The sequence below is a fragment of the Nothoprocta perdicaria genome, unplaced genomic scaffold, assembly GCF_003342845.1.
Source record: "Nothoprocta perdicaria isolate Ctin4 unplaced genomic scaffold, notPer1 scaffold_333, whole genome shotgun sequence".
NCBI lineage: Eukaryota > Metazoa > Chordata > Aves > Tinamiformes > Tinamidae > Nothoprocta > Nothoprocta perdicaria.
In genome coordinates this window covers 656,657-678,661 of record NW_020455570.1, presented here as the reverse complement: position 1 = coordinate 678,661, position 22,005 = coordinate 656,657, and the positions used below count along the sequence as shown (strand labels likewise).

At 47.4% G+C, this 22,005-nt stretch overlaps 1 protein-coding gene across 1 annotated transcript; it reads left to right on the top strand.

Annotated features, from left to right (window-relative positions):
• The first annotated feature begins 215 nt into the window (after positions 1 to 215).
• Positions 216 to 4,342, top strand: LOC112951037 (sperm-associated antigen 4 protein-like). Its single transcript, XM_026043660.1, has 9 exons — positions 216 to 384; positions 2,038 to 2,123; positions 2,324 to 2,364; positions 2,610 to 2,706; positions 2,922 to 2,997; positions 3,403 to 3,515; positions 3,616 to 3,783; positions 3,926 to 4,015; positions 4,229 to 4,342. Exons 1-9 carry the CDS (start codon positions 216 to 218, stop codon positions 4,340 to 4,342), a joined length of 954 nt encoding a protein of 317 aa, XP_025899445.1.
• The last annotated feature ends 17,663 nt before the right edge of the window (positions 4,343 to 22,005 follow it).

The following is a 22,005-nucleotide window of genomic DNA, read 5'->3' as shown; positions in this document are numbered from 1 at the left end:
GTCACAGGCGGGCAGCCCTTATAGGCGCAGGGCCGGGGCCCCCCTCAGCCTGCCGCTCGGAGCTCAGCGCGGTCTCACGACCAGTTGTGCTTGGCGGGTTGGCTCCTTCTGGGGCGCTTGGGGTCTTTTTGCCTGCGGTGGTGAAAAGGCTGTGTGTGTGTGTGTGTGTGTGTGTGCGCACGAGGAAGCCAGGCCACATCTGGCTCCTGGCAGCCATGGCCAGGAGGCAGCCCCAGGCGCGGCCAGGGTGTCGCTGGGCGGCACGGGCCGCTCCTGCGGAGCCGGACACCCAGGTGCTGCAGAGGGCCGCGGTGTCTGCGGCCGTCCTCAGCGTGGCCACCAAGGTGCCCGTGAGCACCAGGGAGCACGCCAGGGGCAACGCTGGTGAGTGTGGCGCTGCCCAGGCTCCCTGGGAAGCCCTCGCGCGCCCATCCCTCGGCTACGCTGGAGCTTCTCCCCAACATGGCTTGTGCAGGCCTTGGTGCCGGGCACAAATAATGGAATCATAGAATCACAGAATGCTTAAGGTTGGAAGGGAAGGGACCTCACAACTCATCTAGTCCAACCTCCCTGCTCACGCAGGGTCACCTAGAGCACATGGCACAGGACTGCGTCCAAGTGGGTTTTAAAGATCTGCAGAGAAGGAGCCTCCACAACCTCTCTGTGCCAGGGTTCTGTCACCCTCACTGTCAAGAAGTGTTTCCTTAAGTTCCTGTGGAACTTTTGGTGCCTCTGCTTGTGGCTGTTTCCTCTAGTCCTATCGCTGGCCACCACTGAAAAGAGGCCGCCCCCCTCCTCCTCCTCACTGCCTCCCTTGAGGTGTTTATAGGCAATGATAAGGTTCCCCCTCAGCCTTCTCTTCTCCAGGCTGAACAGGCCCAGCTCCCTCAGCCTTTGCTCACAGGGCGGATGTTCCAGGCCTCTGATCATCCTCGTAGCCCTGCGCTGGACTCTCTCCAGCAGCTCCACATCCCTCTTGTCCTGGGGAGCCCAAAACTGTCTCCAGATGTGGCCTCACCAGGGCTGTGTATAGGGGGACAATCACCCATGTCAGCCTGCTGGAGACTCTCTTCTTAATGCACCCCAGGAGAATCCTATGATGCCAGAGCAGGGTCCCAGGGAGGGTTTAGAGCAGGCCCACGACCCCGCTGCAGTTACCTACCTCTCGCCTGCTCTTTGGCTCCTGCGTGGCCGTGGCACGCACCTCTGGAGCCCGCCCGGCCCAGCTGTGGCGGCGGCAGTGCCTGCAGGGGACGGCTCCTCAGCTCCCCGAGGTGTCCTGCTGCGAGGCACGGCCGTGGCACGGCCCCTACACAGGGCRTCAGYGAGTGGGGCTCAGTGCGAGCCTGCCGTGCAGAGCTGAAAGGCCTGGGCATCGTGCGGGAGGCCCCGCACGGAGGCCACCTCCATTGCCACTCTTCCTTCTCGCCCAGGGATCTTCCACCGGATCACCAGCTGCCTGGCAATGCTTCTCATCTTAATACGGAGACTCCCTGGCACCTGTGTCTCCAGCATGTGAGTGTGTCCCCTGGCCCACCCCACCGCAACATCCTCGAGGGCTCCCTCATCTCCCAGAGGCCATCTCTGGTTTTATAGCCAAGGAGAAAGCAAACCCAGTGTGCAGGCTCCTTTCTGGCTTCCCCGTGGACATCTGCCCGCTTCCCTGGAATCTTTTGATGGCTCCTGTGGAGTTGCTCTTGCGGCCCTTTGCTGCACGATGGCCTGCCAGGCTCGCCAGCCCTGCCACTCTCCTTTGGTAATAAGAGGACTCCCTCTTTTGTAGGAAAAGGATTCCCCTGAGGAATAATGTGTTCTGGAAAGCCCTTTTGTGGACCTGTGTCGGCATTGGTGAGTATTTGTGAGCAAAGAGGTGCCGTCAGGAAGCAGCCCAGCGCTGCTGGAGGCTGGAGGCCCAGGAGAGCCTCTGGGGCCGCGTCCTGCTGCCCTTGGCTGCACTGGAGGCAGCTGCAGAGATGCTCTCTACAAGGGTCCCGTTAGCCCAGTAACCCCGCTGTCTCCTGCTGCTGTGAATTGCAGTGAGTGGCTACTGCGTGATGATGCTGCCAGCCTGGACTCTGCCGAGGAAAGAGGCACCAGAGGCAGGGGCGCGAGCTGCAGGACAGGTAACGGCTGCCAAGGAGAGGGGCTGGCACGGGCTGCATCCATCCCTACACGCTGCCGTGCCCTGCAGCGGGAAGCTCGACCCAGCTTCCTTTGGCCGCAGGGAAGCAGCAAGTGGTGCTGGGCTTCCTGGAGCGGCGTCTGTGGGAAGCCCAGGCACTTGGGGTAGCGCCTGTGCTCACGGCAAGCTCTTGTCTTTCAGGGCTTCCTGGGATGGCTCTTTGAGGACGTCACCGCTAAAGAGTGAGACACCCTGTGCCTGGGGACTCCTTTCACAGCACAGTGTCAGCGGGGCATGTGCTCCTTGCATGTCCTAGCAGGCCTCCTTGTGTGGCCCTTTGGCTGAGGCTGCAGGGGGAAGGGAAGGCACTGCCCCGACGGGCAGAGCAGGAGGGGCCCAAGCTCCAGGAGCTCTTCTCTGCTCCGGGCTGTGAGGCTCTCCGCAGGGGATGGGCAGCTCTCAAGCCCAACGTTCCCGCTCTCTGCAGGGACCTGAGGAGCTTGCTGGCTGAACAAGCCAACCAGATGGAGCTCCTCAAGGGGCAGGTTGTGCGCCTGAGTGCTGAGATCAGCAGTGTGAAGCAGGTGAGGCTGCATTTGGTGASAGACACCTTGGCTGAGCGGGAGCGCTGACAAGACACTTCTCGSTTCACAAAGAGTGGAGGGATTCAGGGCTTTGCACAAGGTGGCCCTTGCATTTTGTGAGGCAGGCTCTTGCCTTTCGTCTGTGCTAGGTCTAGCAGGCCTGCCAGCTGCCTGCTGAGGTGGTCCTTTCCTGTGTCTGCTTGTGTCTTTGTCAGGACGTGCAACAAATGAGAGAGGCCCTGCTCGACGAAGGCCACGTGCAGCTCTCTGACTGGGCTCTGAAGAGTTCAGGTGAGCACGCAGGCACACAAGTCTCCCTGTGCTGTGCTGGTGTCCCTAGGGAGGCTGCGTGGCAGCCCCTGCTCACCAGGGCTGCRGGACATGAAAGGACACATGGGGATGCAGGAGCAAGGCTGTGGCAGAGGGGCTGTCTCTGACCCACAGCCGCTCCTGCCCGGGGGCTGCGCCATCCCAAAGGTGCCTCTGGCGCTGCTGTCTTGGGTTCTTGTGCCCACTCAGAGGTTCTCTTCTCTCCCCTGAGCATTCCCATCGACCCAAAGGGAGAGGCTGCCCTAGGCTGTGCTGCGCACACAGCACGAGCTCCGCTGGGCCTCCAGCCGGTGGGCACTGTTGGAAATGCCCTGGAAGCAGGCGCGCTGTGGCAGCTGGCAGGCAGCAGCTCCATCTGCCTTTCAGGAGCTGCCATTGATGTGCAGAGGACTTCCCCCACTTACGCCCGGGCAGGGAGTTGGCTCTGCAAGGTCTTCTGGTTGCTGTGTGCTGCCAACCCGCCAGATACCATTCTGCAGGTACCGGAGCAGAAGGGCTGCGTGCGCTTCCAGTTCCTCCAGCACTGGTGCTGTCCCCATGACACCCTCTGCATTTCTTGCTGTCCTCTTGTGCTTGCAGCCTGACGTGACACCGGGACAGTGCTGGCCCTTCCAGGGCTCCCAGGGGCACGTGGTCATTCAGCTGCCCGCCCRCATCTGGCCAGCTGCTGTCACTGTGCAGCACATTTACAAGGCTGTCTCGCCGAGCGGCACGGTCAGCAGCGCCCCGCGAGACTTCAGTGTTTCTGTAAGTCTCTGCTGCTTGGGCTACGGTGGTGGTGGTGGTGGGGGGAAATATGCCCTGRGGAGAAGAGGCATTGCCTTGTCGTGCATTCTGCCCCGTTTGGGCCTTGGTGTTGTGGGGCTCACGCTGCTGCTCTGTCTTGAAGGGAATGCAGAAGGAGGGCGAGGAAGAAACTCTCCTTGGCTCCTTTACCTACGATGTGGACAAAGAGGCCATTCAGACCTTCCCTCTGCAGGTAGAGGAAGCGCGTGTGGGCAAGGGCCAGGCAGAAGGAAGGCTTCCCCTCAGACCTTTGGCTCAAAGAGCATCACCAGTCACAGTGCTGGGTGGGGATGGTTGGAGAGACCTGCTGTGCTCAGGGCTGGGCTGGCACAGGGAGATGCGTGGCTTGTGCTGTTGCTCTTTGCACCCACCAAGCGTGTTTCTTCTTCCCCTCTTTTCTTTCCAGCAGAAGCTCGGCAAAGCCTTCCAGTATGTGAAGCTCAAGGTACAGAACAACTGGGGAAACGCAGAGTACACCTGCATTTACCACGTGCAGGTTCACGGGAAGGTGGCTGGATAGACATGGTCCCAAGATGCCGAGGCGGTAGGCAACGCTGCTTTAAAATATCCAATAAAATTATGCAAACATGAGGAGGCTGGTCTACGTCAATTCCACTTTGAGTGCAGCCTAAGAGGAACTCTGTGGTAGGTCTAGGAGGTGCTGCCATGTTGCACTTTTGGCTGGAAGCTCTTAGAGGATGCTGTGGGAAGCGCTGAAGTTCCCTTGCTCCCTGCTCCAAGAAGAGGGCTGGCTCTCTCATGACACTTGAAGCTGCTTCTGTGTATTTGAGCTTCCAAGGACCAAAGCAGAGCAAAAGCCAGTCCCTAAACCATGCAGCCTGCACTCACGCTCACTACCTGGCCATAGAGTTCCATTCTCTGCCATGGAATCCCTTCTCCTGGCCAGGTTGCAGTGGGCTCCTTCTGGGAGCAGAGGACTCGCGAGAGGCCTCACCTGCTCTGCCGGTCCCTCAAATAGCTCTGTCCCTGCTCCCATGGCACTGAAGGACATTCCATCCTGCAGCAGGACTCTTCAGCAACTGTGGTGCCGCCATGTCTCCCACCTGCCCCACAGCTCTGTGTGTTTAAACATGTGGGTAAGGTCACCTGGGAAGTGTCCTGCTTTCCCAGCAAAAGAGGAAGCAAGCCCAACACAAGGACAAGTTTCTGCCTTCACTTGGGGTACCTGTCTGCTTGCCTCACTGGATTATGTGCCCTATTTGGAAGGCGCTCTTGGGGCTCTTTGTTGCGAGAAGCTCTGCCTGGATGGTGAACACCGCTGGCCAAAGCCATGGACACCCAGGAAAGCCAAGTTCTCAGCTGAACAKAAAACATGCTGCCACTTTCACCCCATTCCCATAGGCCTATCTGCCCCTTGCGCCTGCAGTGACACAGGAAGGTGGGCTAGGAGCGCTCGCCAAGCCCCTTGTCTTGGGGACAATGCAGAACAACTGGGGAAATGCAGAGTACACCTGCATTTACCACGTGCAGGTTCACGGGAAGGTGGCCGGATAGACATGGTCCCAAGATGCTGAGGCCATGGAGAAAGCTGCTTTAAAATAACCAATAAAACTATATAAACAGGAGGAGTCTCGTCTACGTCAATTCCACCCTGAGTGCGGCATAAGAGGAAGTCTCCCTTCTTCTGGCCTAACCCCTAGGTGGGCTAGGAGCGCTCGCCAAGCCTCTGGTCTTCGGGACAATGCTGTAAAATGCCCGTGTCTGACTACACAAAAGGGAGGAAGTCATTTGTTGAAGACGTTCCTCAAGTCGCTCCTTTGTTGATCCTTGCAAAGCGTGCCCAGAAAAAGGCTCCACGTTTTGGGCATACAGGGGCACTTCCGCAGCCATGGCCTTGGAGGAGGGTGACAGGCACATGTGTGCCGATTTGCAAGTCCTGATTGGCAACAAGTTAGCCAGGAGGCAGCGGTGTGCTCTTGTGGCCAAGAAGGCCAAAGGCATCCTGGGCTGCATGAGGAGAAGTGTCACCAACCGGGGAGGGAGGGAGGAAGGGGATCCTCCCGTTGTAATGAGCTCTGTTGATGCCACCTCTGCAATGTTGTGGGCAGTCCTGGGCTCCCCAGTGCAAGAGGGACGTGCAAGTCTGAGAGAGGGTCCAGCATAAAGCGGCAAGGATGATTAAGGGACTCGAGCATCTCTTGTCTGAGGAAAGACTAAGCAGGCTAGGCCTGTTGGGCCTGGAGAAGAGAAGATTGAGAGGCCATCTGATCAACACGCGCAAGTAACTGAGGGCAGAATGTAAGTGCGTGGGGCTAAACTCTTCTCAGTGGTGGCCAGTGAGAGGACAAGGGGGCACAAAGTGGGGACAAATGGAAACCCAGGAAGCTGCATGTCCATATGCGGAAGAAGTCCTTTCCTGGTCGGGTAACAGAGCACTGGAAGAGGCTGCCCAGAAAGGCTGTGGAATCTGCATGTTTGCAGAGCTTCCCAACCCGCTTGGACGCGACTCTCTGCACTGTGCTCTAGGTGGCCTTCTTGCCCTCATGGCCAAGAAGACCAATGGGATTGTGGCCTGCATGAGGAGGAGTGTTGCCAGCAGGTGAAGGGAAGGGATCCTGCCCCTCTACTCAGCTCTGGGGAGGCCGCACCTGGAGTACTGTGTGCAGTTCCGGGCTCCCCAGTATAAGAGGGACGTGGAGCTCCTAGAGAGGGTCCAGCAGAGAGCAACAAAGATGATGAAAGGAATTTAACATCCCTCGTATGAGGAGAGACTGAGTGAGTTGGGCCTGTTCATCTTGGAGAAGAGAAGGCTGAGAGGGGATCTGATTACCATGTATAAATACATGAAGGGAGAATGTATGGAGGAAGGGGCCAAGCTCTTGTCATTGGTGGCCAGTGACAGGACAAGAGGAATCGGGTGTAAGTTGAAACATAGGCAGTTCCATCTCCAGGTGAGGATGAACTTCTTTACTGTGAGGGTGCCAGAGCCCTGGCACAGGCTGCCCAGGGAGGCTGTGGAGTCTCCTTCCTGGAGGTCTTCAAAACCCGCCTCGATGCCGCCCTGTGCCCCGTGCTCTGGGTGTCCCTGCTGGAGCAGGGGGTTGGACTAGATGATCTCTAGATGATCTCTAGAGAGAGACCTAGGGACCTCAACCACTCTGTGATTCTGTGATTCTTGAGATGAGAATTATGGGCACACGTAGCACCTGCCAGCTACCACACTTCTCACTGCAGTAGAAGTACCTTTGTTTGCTTTGCCTTGAACAGGTTTGGGATCATCTTTAATGACCGAATTTTCAACTCCTGGTCAAAGACCTTACTACAAGCAGTTTAATGACCATTGACAATTACAAATTTTAAATGGATTATGTCACAGTACTACATAAAATACAGATGCTCAGGGGGACATGAGGCTTCTACACTATCCTAGTGTGTCCAAGAAAAAGTGAGTTTATGTCCTGTATCTGTTCTCTGCTCACTGTGATGTTGCCTAATGTGGAAGTTTTTCAGCTGTTTGCCAGCTGTTCAGCTGTTCAGCTCTTTGAGAGATCAAGGGAGGTTTCTTTAAAAAATCCAGTATAGATCTCTCCAATCCACATTGTTTTGGGAACAGGAATCAAAGGCCTGCCTCTGGGATGCGTTTACAGGAGATGAGTTTATAGGAGATGAGTTTATAGGAGATTTGTAGGACAATACATTATCATGGGTGAGGAGAAGAGCTACATGCTCTGCATGGAGCCCACCCACAAGCAAGGACTTCACCTTCAAGATGAGCAGGACGGGCTGCAGTCCTGCAGCAGTGGGTCTGACAATTGCTGTGAGCCTGATGCACTGGCCCGTCCTTCTCAGGGGTGAGTATCACTCGGTGTGACCATTTATGTCTTAAGCTGTTCTGCTCTATAATTGCATCAACTGCTGTGTCCAGTGACTTGCAGTGAAAATTCAGTGCTGGCTATGGTCTGTGGAAATAATTCAGAGGTAAAAATTAAGTACAGGCGAAGGCATGTGCCAGGCACACCTCCACAGCCACTTAAGAAGGATGCAGTGAAAACCAAAAACCCTGCAGGTAGAGTTAAATGATGCAAATCTCGCAAACTAGCAGAGAGACTGAGAGTTCAGATTTTTTTGTGGTTTTTTTTTTTTTTTTTTTTTTTTTTGTTTGTTTGTTTGTTTGTTTCGTGAACCTAAACAATTAACTGGGGGAAAGGTGACAGCCCTGCTGTGCCCAGGAACTTGGGGTTGCAGAAAAGTCACTTTTTGTAGATTTTGTGCTTGGCAACCCTTTTGCAAATTCTTTGACAAGAAGAAAAACAACCCACTCTCTTCTGTTGTTGTAAGAGAAAATAAAATCCTTGAGTCAGATCCTGATGTCTTAGGCTTTTTTTGCTCTTTGGGCCTGGGGAAAGGCTAAGTAAAAAGGGGCATAGAAGTGGGATTAATTTATGTTGGTTCAGAAAAGACATGCTCAGTGCTGAACAAGCTCTGTGCCTGAGGTCAAGCTGCTCCAGACCTGCACTGGCGGATGATGTCTCAGAGAAAATCAGCCTTTTCTCCTTGCAAGGCCTGGCAAACCTTCTCTACTTGACTCTGAGTCAGCTCTTTAGCCACAGGAGCCAAGCGAGGTGATATTTCTGCTAATGAATGATGTACTGAAGAGCTGCAGTTATGCAAAACACTGTAATTTTCTACTGTTTCAAGTTAAAAATTGACTTTTTCTTTTTGCAAGCTTTTCCACGTGGAAGAGCCTCTCTACTTCCCTCTTTCATGGGGTGAAGCTAGAAGGAATAGACCTGTAATACCCTGAATACAGTCCCTTAAGACTGATGCATTGGTATGGTTTTGGACTCCCTAGTCTTCTGTAGTTGCAGATATGCAGAAATTTGTACCTTTTTTTTTATTATTATTATTTTAAGCTTCACTTCTACATTGGAAGCACAATTGAGTTGTATTCCCATATTCCCAAGGTCAGATACTTCCATGTCCTCACCATAGAGATATCTGAGGACACAAAAACGACATCTTAGAGAATCCTTCCACAAATAATTCACAAATCAGGCTGGCAGAAATAGCTTCCTAAATCCTATGTCATGCCCAGATACCGAAGCTCCTGCATTCTCCCTCATTGGAGCACAGTGCTGTTATTGCAAGACCCTTTGGAGGCAGGCAAAGGCAATTGTCTTTGCTTCCCAAGGTCCCTTCGGCTTTGTGCCCTGCATGCTGGGGTTATTGTGTTTTTGTACTGTTTCTTGACAAAATGTACTAAGCACCTTAATTAGGAGCAGCCAGATAATTGCTTTTTGAAGATCTTTTATTCCCACTGGTGCCGCCTCAGTGCAGCTATCAAAGCGAAGCTCCTGACACTCTCTTTGACATCTTGGGTACCGAAGCATCATTATGAGGCAGTGTCTGAATTAGGGTAAGAGATATTGACAGAGCGTCAGCTGGAGAGGGAAGCAGCGGGAGGAAATAACCTATTGGGAATTAGGTTTGTTTGCACAACGCTGGGATTAAAAATGCAATGAGCACAGATGTTTGTGTTGTATTTTCTGCAGCAATCGTCAAACTCTGTCTGACCAAAACTCTCATTTTGTTATTTTGAGAGTTCCATCTCCTGTCCAACCCCCTTGCCTCCCAGGGCCCTTCTGCCCTCCTGTTGTCTCCTCCTTCTCCTACGACAGCAAGTGAAAATATTATTTATGCAGCCTTGTGACACAGAGGAAGTTGGCTTTCTCTGAAGGAGGAAAATGTGTGGATGCCACTTCCCTCAGCCTGTGGAGGCTGAGTAAATCCGAGTAACCCTGAAATAAAGAAGGGAATCAAAATCTCAAGAGCATGAACTTCTGGGCCGTTCTGATTGCACCTTTTGCTCTTTGCATTTTTTTTTTCTTCTTAATTATCTGGAGGTATTTTATGCTTATTCCTGAGTAGTAAATAAATTTTGAAAATCTATCTTTATAGCAAAAAAAAAAAAAAAAATCAATTAGAAAGCAGAAAAGAATAAAACACTGCTTAAATATGCAGGTATTCCTGAACATGGCTATGAAGAATATCTGACAAGTCACTTCCATGAAAACATAGACTTTGTAGGAAAGCAATAGACCTCACCCAGTGATTCAAAATTTAAGATTAATCATGTCTTCTCTTCTTTATCTTCCTGCTTAACTGTATGTGACACTGTGTGTCCCCTGATCTGTTGCCTGTCTGTGCTGGATGTCCCTAGTGTATTATGAAGTCCAGCAGGATGGCATTCTGGGGTGAATCACAGGAAAAAAATCTTTCTTTGTACAAAAAGGAGAATGCGAGGGAGTCATTTATTGCCTTGGCATGGTGCTGTTGTTGCTTCTTGAGTGGCAGATTTACTGGTGTTCGCTGTGTAGGTATTTACTGCTGAGACGAGGGAAAAAGCTCAATCATAAACACTGCAGCAACTTTGAATAAAAGCAAGAGAAATGCTGAAATCACTCCAGCAGCTTGTGTTTGCAGAGAGCAACAGAAGGTGTTTGGCAGAAGACAAATACTTGCTGCAACCTGCTACACTACACATCTGCTGGAGTCACATTATTAGATATTATTTTTTTCTACGAATGATGTGCAAGAAAAGAAAAGTGTGCTCTCAGGAAGCTGTTCTAGCTGCAGTTTACCTGATTGTGATCACAATCTTTTTTTTTTTTTTTTTTTTTTTTTTTAAAGAGAGAGTTTAGCCAAAAGGTTGCATGGCCACAGGGTTATTGAAACCTTGTCCCAGGGCCCAGCCAAAAATGATGTTTTATGTAATTAGGTCTTATTCTGAGAAGTGTAAGGATGCCTAGGTTGAGTTGCTTACCCATTCCAAATGCAAGTGCAGGAGGTGGGATTCAGACAGGAGTGAATGGGAAGGTGGATGAAGCTGGAATATGCCTCCTAGTCCTATATAAAAATATATATATAATTTAGAAAGCATTTTAACATCTATACATAGCTAATGCATCTCACTCTAAGAGACCACATATTTAACAAGCAAACACAAACACCTTTAATTTTTTTTTTTGCAGGCCTGCAGTTTCTATCACTGCCCAATTCTTACTGAGTGAGGCTAACTGATCTTTTCATGTCGCCTTCACTGAGGAATAGTCACCTTGTGCTCCGATCACATCTCTGTAGTAAGAAGGTAGATATATCCATAAACACTGTGTACCTTAACACTTCCACACCTGATTTTAGCTCACCGTAGGATCCAACACCTTATCCATCCTTGACTACTGGTAAAATAACTGATGAAACTTCATCTGTGAAGCTCACCACGAATGAGGTCTCCTGGCGCCTGACCTATGGAGCATGAAGTGCTGCCTCAAGCAACATCATATTTCAGAGAGGAGTATTCCCGGTCATCCAAGGAAAATATCAAAGATCTTACACACAGACTTATGATTACACTAGTCTCTTCTCTCAACTTGTTAGCCAAAACTGACATAACTACCCTAAAACCAGCAGCCTTAGGGAATTTTAACCGTGCAACTGAAGTGCCTGCTGTTCACTCTAGGATATCATTTGGTTAATTCATCCTTTCTTCCAAGCAGTGCCCAATGCTATAAAACACCCCCAAATCTATGGCTGATTGATCTGAAGTGCAGCTCTGCGACTTATATTACATTAATGAAGGACTGGGCCAAGATTTACACTAGCTGTCTGTTGTTTACCATATGTAATCTGCTTTTGCTAAAATGACTTTGAAGAAGACTGTTCAACAGCGGCTGAGTGATGATCGTTCAAGAAAAAGAAAACAAAAAGGGAGACAAACCTACCCATTGCTCGGTCATTCAGCCCTCTCAAATCCCCAAATACCAGAAAAAAAAAAAAAAATGCCATTCTGGGTTGCTCTCTGAGGCCCAGGGATAAGAGTTTGCTTGATGAAAGGGTAATACATTGTCCTTCTAGTACAATGTCTACTCAAGACTTCTTAATACATGTTTTATTAAGCTTTTTTTTTTTTTTTCTCTTCTTTTTTCCTAAGGTAAGAATATAATAGCTTTTGGTTTGCCAGGCCTTGACTGGCATATGGAGACAGGTAACTCAAAGTCAATAACATCTGATTTGTTGCATAAAAAGCTATCTGCCAGACTCAGTAGAGCCTACTGAGCCTACTGAGCCTGGCAGACCTCATCTGCTGTCTGCAGCTCTGCTGCTATTGCTCAGGAAACATTTCTTGTCCCTACTTGTAAGAAGAAAATAATCCTGGCACTGACTCCAGAGGGGCTGTTGAAGCCTGAAGACTGAATACCTGCAGACACAACCTCTGTTGACTGGAAAGCTTGGCATGTTGCAACCAAAAAGAGCAGCTCGAAGCTCAAGGATGGTGTGGCAACCACAACCAGAATATATCTGTGTTATTACCTCACCAACAGACAGGTAACGAAGGTTGGAGAATTAAACTCTGTCTGATATTTGTATCCACAGGTATTTTAAAATGTGCAATCATAGGAAATGTTGTTAATCAATGTCTGTTCAGCTGCACTGGTCCACCGAAGATGCTGCTCACTTCCAGCAGCAGTTCCAAGGGAACAACAAACATGTTCTCTGCAAACCACTCACTGCACCTGGGAGCAAATGCAGAAAGACAGAATGAGAAAAGCAGAGGGATAAAACTGCTGCCAAGAATGCTCTGGTTTTATTCAGTGGGTCACGCACACGGGGTGGCTTTGCATGGTGGCTGTCCCTTGTTGTTGTGTCCTTCAAATGCCCTCTAGTGGCCACAGCTCTGGTCAGGAGTCACATTTGATGGCACACCTGGAGCACCTGGGAGATGGAAGCACATGGATTGAACATACAAAACACAACCTGAAGTCTCCTGTGCAGAAAACTCCTTATTCCATTGAGAATCCCCTGAAATCCCACTGTTGTCAGTGGTGTTGGCAAGGTAGAGCTCAGGAGTCAGTCTTGTTGAAGAGAGCACTCTCCAAAGGTCCATATTCCTTTCTGGAGTCATGAAGACCCTTGTTCATTTACCATGGCAGAGCTGCTCTTTTTAGCCTGCAGAGCAGATTTCACTGAGTGTTCCTTGGCTGCCTCTGCTTGCGTAACATTTGGGAGACGCACAGACCTTGGTTGGCTGCATCGGTGACCACAAATGGTTTTGCAACCCCACGTCTTGGATCTGTATTGGTATTGCTAGGTTCTCACACCTGCTACAGACTTCTGTATGTAATTTTAGTTAAGTCGGTTGTCAAGATTGCACTTCCTGGATGTGAATAGAAGTTAGACAAATCCCATCTCCCATTGCAGTTCTTTTCAGCTTTAACTAGGGTTTAAACCATTTGGGAAGTGTCCACCTTTTGGGACATTTATACAACATCTAGCACAATGAGGACGACCTACTGTTTTACTCCCCTCCAAAATGGGGAAGAAAAAAGCAAGGCTCTGCATGCCCATATGAAGACTAACACGATCTGTGCTGCATGGGGATGTGCATTTGACAGCAGACGATGCACTTAGCAATTACTTTGCATGCATAAGCAGGAACAACAGCTCCCAAACTGCCGATATCTCATGTGGTCACAGAGAAAGAGGCTTGAGGGAACAGGGAGCTTGAGGAGTGATGAAGAAGGAAGATTCGAAGGAGACTTGTCTCTCTGCAAAAGGGGAATGAACAGCATCAACTTTAGATTTTTTTGAAAAGGAAACTGAAATTCATCTACCTACCAAACCTTTTCAAGTGAGTTTCTCATCTGAGAAAGAAACATCTCTAAATTTACAGCTGCAGGCATACTGGGGGAGCTCTGTGTTAATTTGGAGTAATTCTGGGGTCACTGGTGGCTTCTCCTAGACTCAGGAGTGCAGGAAGATCTGATGGTGGAGAAAGGCTGCAGTTTCCATGAATGGGATGGATGTGTGAATCAGCAGACTTCTAGGTTACATTATCTGTCATGCTGCCTTCCCTGATTCACGATGTCTTCTGATTTCTCAGCTTTGCTGCAGACTTAAGGAGGAAGAAACTCTTGGCTTCCCCTGCCTACGATAATAGGTTGAGATCTCCAAATCCAGTCTTCCCAGACATTTGGAAGATGACATAATTTGATGTGAGTTGATGTGATTGGCAGGTCAAAGCACACTGCTGTCTCTTGCCATTTAAGAGAGCACGGAGAACTGACAGAGCTGTGAAACTTACTGTTCTGCGGTCTATGTGCTGCACCTCTCAACTCTATATATGTGCCCCAAGGGTATTTGGTGGTTCACACTATCCCAGCGCTGTTGGTTCTCAGGAAAGGAGCAAAGAAAAAGAAATGAGGTCTTCATCTGCTTCCAAGAGATGGTCACAGAAAGCAGGGGCCCCGGAGCCTCTTTGGATGAGCACAACCTACCAGGCAGTGCTGAGCTCTACTTAAAAATCTGTCCGGAAGAGTTGCAGTGGGAACAGCTGGATGCTAAGTGGTTTTAAAAATCTGGCTGTTGTTTAGCTGCCTCCATGGGAGCTGAGCTAAATTGAAAACCTGGCCCTGGCTGGGCACGCTGAGTAGTTTAAAATTGGTCCTTCTGCTCTTTGGAAGTTTTCAGTTGATGTGGTGCTGTCTGCAGTTGGGATTTCCTTATTTACAGCAGGAGACTTCCCCAAGCATTGCTGTTCTTTGTTCCTCAGCTTTTGTTGCTACTTGCTTTTCTTCTCCCTTCCTGCTAGCACGAACATCAGTGTCTGTCAATAGCAGAGCCTGTTCCAGACTCTGCAGACCAGCCTGCTTAAAGCTTGCTAATTTCCTTGCTTATGTAGTAACGGGTAGGCATATCTACCCATCACCTTTAAATCCTAGCCTGAATTTGTCACCTTTAAATCCTAGCCTGGATGAGTGCAGGCATCTTTCAGCCTGAATCCATAATAAAGCTAAAATCCAAGCTTTTTCTGCAGCAGGAGCACTCAGTCCCTGTGAATCCCAGCCAAGATGGGGCTCTGCCATGCTGCTCGCTGCAAACACAGCCTGTCCCTTCTCTGCAGTGCAAATAGATGATGTGGATGCTGAGCAGTGAGAGGGCAGGCGTTGCAGCAACCTCCCTAGGAATGCACAAGGGATTTGTGAAGGCAGCTGGACATGTGTGTTCCCTGCACATCACCTGTTTTCAGTGACCAACAAAGAGTGTATTAACAAGCAATGACACGGATAAGATAAAGGAATTTCAAAAATAGAGGTATAGGATTAAACCCTGTTAGCAAGGCTGCTTCTGGTTGTTTAGTTGGGATGGGTTCCAGGACAAAAGCCACCTTTTTTGATGGCATGCTCTTGTGCTCCTTTGAGAATGGGGCAGAGGTTAAGCACCTTTAACATCTTGGTAAGTATGCTTTGATGATGAGTGTCACCTGCAAACTGTTCTGAAATGGTGGTTAGCGCTGCACAGCGTGTTAGTGCATTGGGTGCCCTCAGCTCCACACAGGGCTGTGAACATATCCGTAGTACTGGACTCATAGGACTTTGAGATAGAGACAAAATCTGTGGAAACTGCACAGGCATGAGGGAAAGAACCTTTTTCTGGATAAACTTGTTTATGAGCTACACAGTCTTCCCCCCAGGTTAAAGACATTGTGCCCAATGTGTGACCACAAGCCTGGTTGTAGCACAGACCAAAACCCTCTTTGCCCTGCAAGAGATGCCTTTTGCACAGGCTTTGCTCCTCTTCACCTCTTGACTTCTTCCTGACATCCTCCCTACACTTAGGGAGCAATAATCTCATCGTCATTCAGCTTCTTCTTTTTGGCCCTGAGCAGCATGGCACATAGCTAGGTCTTAAGAAAACAGAGGTCCATAAAGTTCAAAACATGCTTCTATTGTTTGCACAGCTTTCTGTCCATTTCTGAAGATGGAAATGTGGAGATTAGCTGTTATATGCTCTGGGGAAACATACCAGTATCATGAAACCCAGTATCCATGCTATGGGAGAAAATCTTCCCTCAGATTCAGGTCTCATTTTCACACCTTCATGCATTCAGATTCTAATACAGATTGGGATCTTTGCTAGGACAAGCCTTGAGGCCCTGTGTGGCAACAAACCTCTTGTAGAAATGGTAGCAGCCCTTGAAGAAGAAGATGGAAAGATGAATTCCTTCATCCTGAGGAGGTCCTCCACTCCTAGCCATGGCTCACAATGTGTTTTGGTTTTTCCTCTCATTTCACTTCTCCAATAGTAGTTTAAAGTTCCGTACCTGTGAGAAATGGCTATTTGAAAATACTCAGAGGCCCAATTTTTTTCCCAATGTGGATTCTGCAGTTCCTCAGCAATGCTCCTGTGCCTAGATAGACACGGTCCTGCTCCTGGAGAACCACTCTTGGTGGGAGAATCATTATACCCTCTCAGTGTGCATCCTGCTGGATTGCTATTCAATAGAAATATATATATAAATGCATATATATATATATACACACAAATAATAATAAAAATTGTGCAAGGTGACAACCCATCCTGCTCCTTTCAAGAGTCACCTGCAGAACTGTCACCACGCACTGGCATTTCCTGCTGTTTCATCTGGCTTAAACAGGCACCAGTGCAATGGATCAAACTGGATCCAGCAGCATGTGGCCAGGATGGCTCATGGCAGGTCTGCAGCTTTAAATTTTCCTTTAAAAGCCTGTTCTCAAGACAGTTCCTAATCAGCTGCAATAGCATCCTCATGAGGATTGTAGCAATTACGAATTAATCTTTGTTTGAAACAGGAAAATATTTTCCACCAATGCATCAAAACCCGAATGTAAACTAGGCAGCAGGTGGAGGGATTTATTTTAATGACGTCTCAGTTTCCATTTGCTCTTTGCAGGGTATAGCTAGCATCAAAGGAAATTGTGATTCTAGGAATCATTCAACTTACAGCTACTATAGAAATTAAAATTTGCCTTTGCTATAGTGTAGACAAACAAGGGAGTGAAATGAATAACCTAAACTCTTCACCTAGACTGTATTAAGTATAAGAACACATATTGCTGGATTAGTGGGATCCAGAGAGACACAAAAGCCTTCAGCACAGCAGATCTTACAGACCAGTTATCTTCTGCAGCTGACATGCCATGTAACAGCAAGAACATAGTTTCAGTGACAGACAAAATGCAACAAATAAGTTGCATTTCTTACATGTTAAGAATTAATAGGGAAAATGAGGCTTATGTATATTGAGTGAGTAAGAATATATGGCAAAATTTACTTTCTACAACCTGTTACTGCCCAGAGAAATGTACTTATATTTAATCCAGCTCTGGTGCACATGACAGAAACACTGCAGTGTCAGTGATGTTATGTATTGCAGCCCCTACACATCCATTGTAAAATCGCTCATTATAAGGAGCAAAATACAGTACCTGAATCCTAACTGAAGTATTAATAATGAAAATGGATTATGGGCATCCCGTTTGCTGAGCAGTTATCCCAGGGAAGACATTGATTTTAGCTTTTGCCTCAGCGACTCAAAGGCAGAGCATGAATAGACAGAGAGGTATTTGCAAAGGATCTCTGAGCTGGAGAAAATTTTAGAAGTTTTAGATGTTTTAAAAACAACTCCAAGTATTTTCTTCATTTTAGATGTGTGCAAGTATTATTGTTGAATTATCTATTTTATTTCCTAGGAAAAAAATAAGCTGATAAAATGCTCATGTAATACAACTCAATCAGAAACCTGATAATCAGGAAAATTCTCTACCCTGGAATGTGATGCATTTTCAGATGTGCATCATTGTTAAGCCTGACGAGGTATGGTTGGTAGGGCTGTCGATGAGAAACCTGTATGACTGGCACAGGTTGAGGTGAGGCAGTAGTGCCTGCTTTGACTCCATGCCAGCAAGTTTCAGTTGCAGTTTTTTTTTTCCTCTAGGAAAAAAAAAAAAAAGAAAAAAAAAGATAAAAAAGATTTTTAAAAAGGCTTTTTTAGCCATTATGTGTGCAGAAAACTCTCTACTCCTATGTCTATGTGCCTCTGGGTCTGCATCCTGCCCTTGGTATCGGAGAGGTGACAAGCTCAGCTCTCCATCAGCCGCTGCTTCGGGGTTAGGGGGCTGGGACCCCCTTTCCTGGGGTCAGCATCTCCCCCATGGACAGGCGGCTGTAGCCATGGCAACAGGTGGTTTGTCCTCCAGCTTCTCCGCACATGAAAACGGGGGATTACATTATTTCATACTTGACATAATGACTGTCTGGCTGGACACTTAGGACCAATAAATAATAAGCTTTGGGTCAGGTGTTTCTTGGCAGTCAATGGCCACCTGTGCGAAGGCTGTCAGCGCCTGCAGTGATGCACTGAGTGCAATGCGTGCCCTTTACCCTGGTCACAATGACATCAGGACAAAAGTTTTGTTTCAAGGGTAATTGGCTTTATTAGGCTAGTGCCATCCCTGAGCAAAACAGCCTAAAAGGCACTGTGACACACAGCCAGATTTACATGTGGAAGAAATGTAGTTTGTGTGAGCAGTGTTAGTATAGAAATTAGTTATAGAAATGATCCCGTTAGTCATAAAATTTTATAAATACTCATAGAAATTCTCACACTTAACTAAACACATTTTTCCACTTGTAGGGTCAATGGCCACCAGGAGTCCCAATGGTGCATGTTTAAAGGTATCAATATCTGTATTTTAATACATGCCTACTCTTCAATTCCATATGCAAGCTGTAAATATCTGTTAATTTATATGCAAACTATAGGTTGCAATGCAGAAGGGAGGCAGGCAGGTCATGCTCTGCCTCTTTCTCACTTGTTGCCTCCTCTGCACCTTGAATGTGCCCATGTTGACTGTTGGTGCTGGCCTGGAGCTCCTCACCCCTCTGAGTCAGTGCAGCTTCTATGGACAGCTGGAAACATCATATCACAGCACACTTTAAATGAATCAGAGAGATCTTGACTTGTTTTTGTTTGCTTGTTTCTACTGTTATTTGTGAAATAAATGTGCAAATTAAGTCTTATTGTAGAAATTGCTCTTGGATTTACTAATTTCTGTGGGACTGTTTCAAAGTTTCTCATGTCTTTGCCTGCAATGGTATTTCTGGTCCCTATAGTTTTGGAGATGAAAAAGGGGTGAATGGTACGTGAATTGCAATGTCTTTCAAAGCCTGTTGATAGCCTGAAGAAACACAAAAAAAATCATGAACTTCCTAGATTCTGAAACTGAGAAATAACCTTTGTTATATAACCCTTGTTATACCTTGTTAAAAGCAAGGACAGTATGAAATAAGGTACATTATCATATAATCATGAGACTTACTTAATGCATAAATATTCTGTTGCATCAGTTCTGCCTCTTCTTCAGTGTTTTGCAGACTCCAGAAGACCCTCTATGAAGGCAGAGCTAGTTGAAAGTGGAGGATACTCAGACCCGAATGTTTTGTACTTACTGACAAATAACTTTCATCACTGAGTAATTTAGTGCTCTGCCGTACTTAGACTCACTGGAAATTGGGACCTGGAAAAAAAAGGTGGTCACATATTCATACTCCTTGTCCCCTGTAAAAAGATGTGCCAGCTACTGTTGCAGAGGTGTTTTAAAAAATCAAAGAAAACCTACTCAGACTTGACATCAGTTTTGATTTCTTCAGGCACAAAAAGAGACTTAAAAGATCGTCTCGTGGAGGCATAAATCATCCCATCATAGACAGAAGTGATTGAAGAAAATTATAACAAAGTTATCACAAAAATATGAGGTCAAGAAGTGTGAAAGTTGTGGAAATGACTTCTGTGTGAGTCATTCAAAGGGATTATTTTTGTCTGAAACTATGGGAGGAATGTAAATGTCAGGTTTTTGTACGTTTTTCTTAAAACTTCTGTACGATGCTTATTTTTAGCACAGATTAGGATTAATGTTTTACAAGAGGGAATAAATAACTTTATAACTTTTGTTCAAAAGAAATCACTGCCAAATAAGATGAGCAGTGATTTTAAAGCCATTAAATAATGATTTTCCACGGCAAATCTTTATACAGAATCCTTTCCTTCTTAAGTTCTTATCTGTAATTTGGCTTTATCTACCTCAAAAAAAGATGGAGCTCAATCCATGTAAAAGCATGGCTCATGAAGATCAAGTGAACAGCCAGTGAATGAACACATCCAATGAGAAACAAATCCGCACATCTGCAAAAAATAACTACCATAGATGAGGTGTTTAGATTAATTCCATGTGAAGACAAGTCTGGCAGGCCCATCTGTGCTGTACAAATAAAAACTAATTCTCAAGCAGATGAATCCTTAAATATTTTTAGAGAGGGAAATTATGTTCGGGAGACAAAAACTAATACTATCCTGTATTAGCTAATGGGCATTTTGTAGTATGTAACTGGCAAAAATTGGAAGGGATTTGAAATATCCCAGGTCACTGTTTTTAGTGGCAGGAAGACCTTCTTTTTCATATCACTGATAGCACCAATTTCACAAAGAAAAGTAATAAAAGTCATTTTGAACAGCAGGTAATGAAAAGCAGCGGTCCTGATTCTCACTTGTGCCAAAACCCCCTTTTGCACCATTTTGGAAGACCAAAGAGCCCTAAAAGCAGCACTTTGTGAGGTGTCGAGCAACCCTAATGAACACGAAAATCAAACCCATTACATGAGAGGGGTAAAGTGCCCGCCTGCCACTAAGCCCCTCGCGAGTGCCTCACTACTTGGGAGATACAGCAGGAAAAACATCAAAGCAACTCGGAAATTGCTCCATTAGCTGCAGGAGTCAGGAAAAGAACCGCTCCCGGGTAGGGTGACATTGTGTCCTTGGGAGGAGGGAGAAACTCCCTCCCAGCATGCAGATAGAGGGCAGGGAAAAATAGAGGGGGGAAAATAAAAAAGGAAGGTTTGTGTGAGGTCTTTCAGAGTTTGAACGTTGGTCATTTGAAGCACCTACCAACTTGGCAAACTGATGCACTTGGCAGAGAGACTCAGCTGAAGATATCTGGAGAGACAAGAGGTTCTTCTTCTGCAGGATGCCCCCCTGGGTTTTTGCTATGATGTGAGTGATATTGCCCCTGCCTTTAAAGGACATGCATATAACAGGCCTTATGCCCATGATCTTCTCATGGCCACACCGTGTTCAAGGCAAAATGACACATCCCACTGTATCTTTAGCTCCTTTTCCCTCCTAGTCGTTCAAGAACTATATGTGGGGTGTCAAAATCTTGATGTAAGAGGATGGGACACGGGCTGGACAGCGAACCGGAGGGGAATGACACGTGTTTCTGCAGTGGTGGTAGCTGCTATTTTGTGTGAGGTGTGTGCAGCCCCAGGCTGACCTGGCAGATGAGGAAGGGGAGCAGGTCGCAGGCTGCAGTGTCGGGCTCTGTCGCTGCCAACGGGCTCCAGGACTCCACGTAATCCGGCCTCCCTCTGCCAGGGCGGCTTCTTAAAATACACGGAATCCCAATTTAGGGTGTAGTTTATGGCTGTGTTACATGTGGGGAGAGCCTGTTGAAGCACAGCTCTAGCTGCAGGCATCAGCTCTTGGGTTGGAAAAGAAATTGTTTCGCAAACGCAAAACAAAATTCTTTATCCTTTGGGTAGAGAGAGCAGCAAGCCCTCATCTGGGTCTCCTGCACTTTGAAAAATCCTGCAGTCATGTTACTTGCCACTTTGTCACTTTAAAAGAAAGAAAATTCAAATTGGAATGTTTTACTTTTATTCCCCTCCAAGGAAAGATACTCTTTGCTATTTTATCATTCCACAGGCTGTTCTACTCCTGACACTAGACTGCAGAACTGGCCAGTCCAACTTCCCCTAAGCCCATACTTAAAATCAAGTCTAAAAACTTTTGAAAGGGAGCGATAAATTCTTCCAAATCCATGCCTACTAAGGCATGTGCACAACAAGATATTTTTTATAGTATTTTAATTAAAAATTGTATTTTCCATTATACAATGGTAGTTATGTCAGTAGATAACTTCATTCCAGAAGTAGGTGTGAGGCTCTGAAAGCAAGGGCTGAGGTTGTGTGAGAGAGGTTGAAGTTCAGCCTGAATTTACAGAATATTGACCCACACCATGGTAGTTTATACCTCATGCAGTGTGTACCTGAGCATGTACAACTCACACTTCTCAACGGTGTGAAGTCTAACCAGCCAGAAACCAACATTTTTTAAATTGCACTGCTCAGTGCATTTTCTAACAAAAAATAAACAAACCACCTGTATTCAGTTATCTATATCATGCTCCAGGGCTTGCCTGGAAGCTGTGTCATGGAGCAAGGAATGCAACATGTCCTGACACCCTGAATTTCCTAAAGGTCCAATGTGTCCTAAAAAGCCGTGTTTTTTTT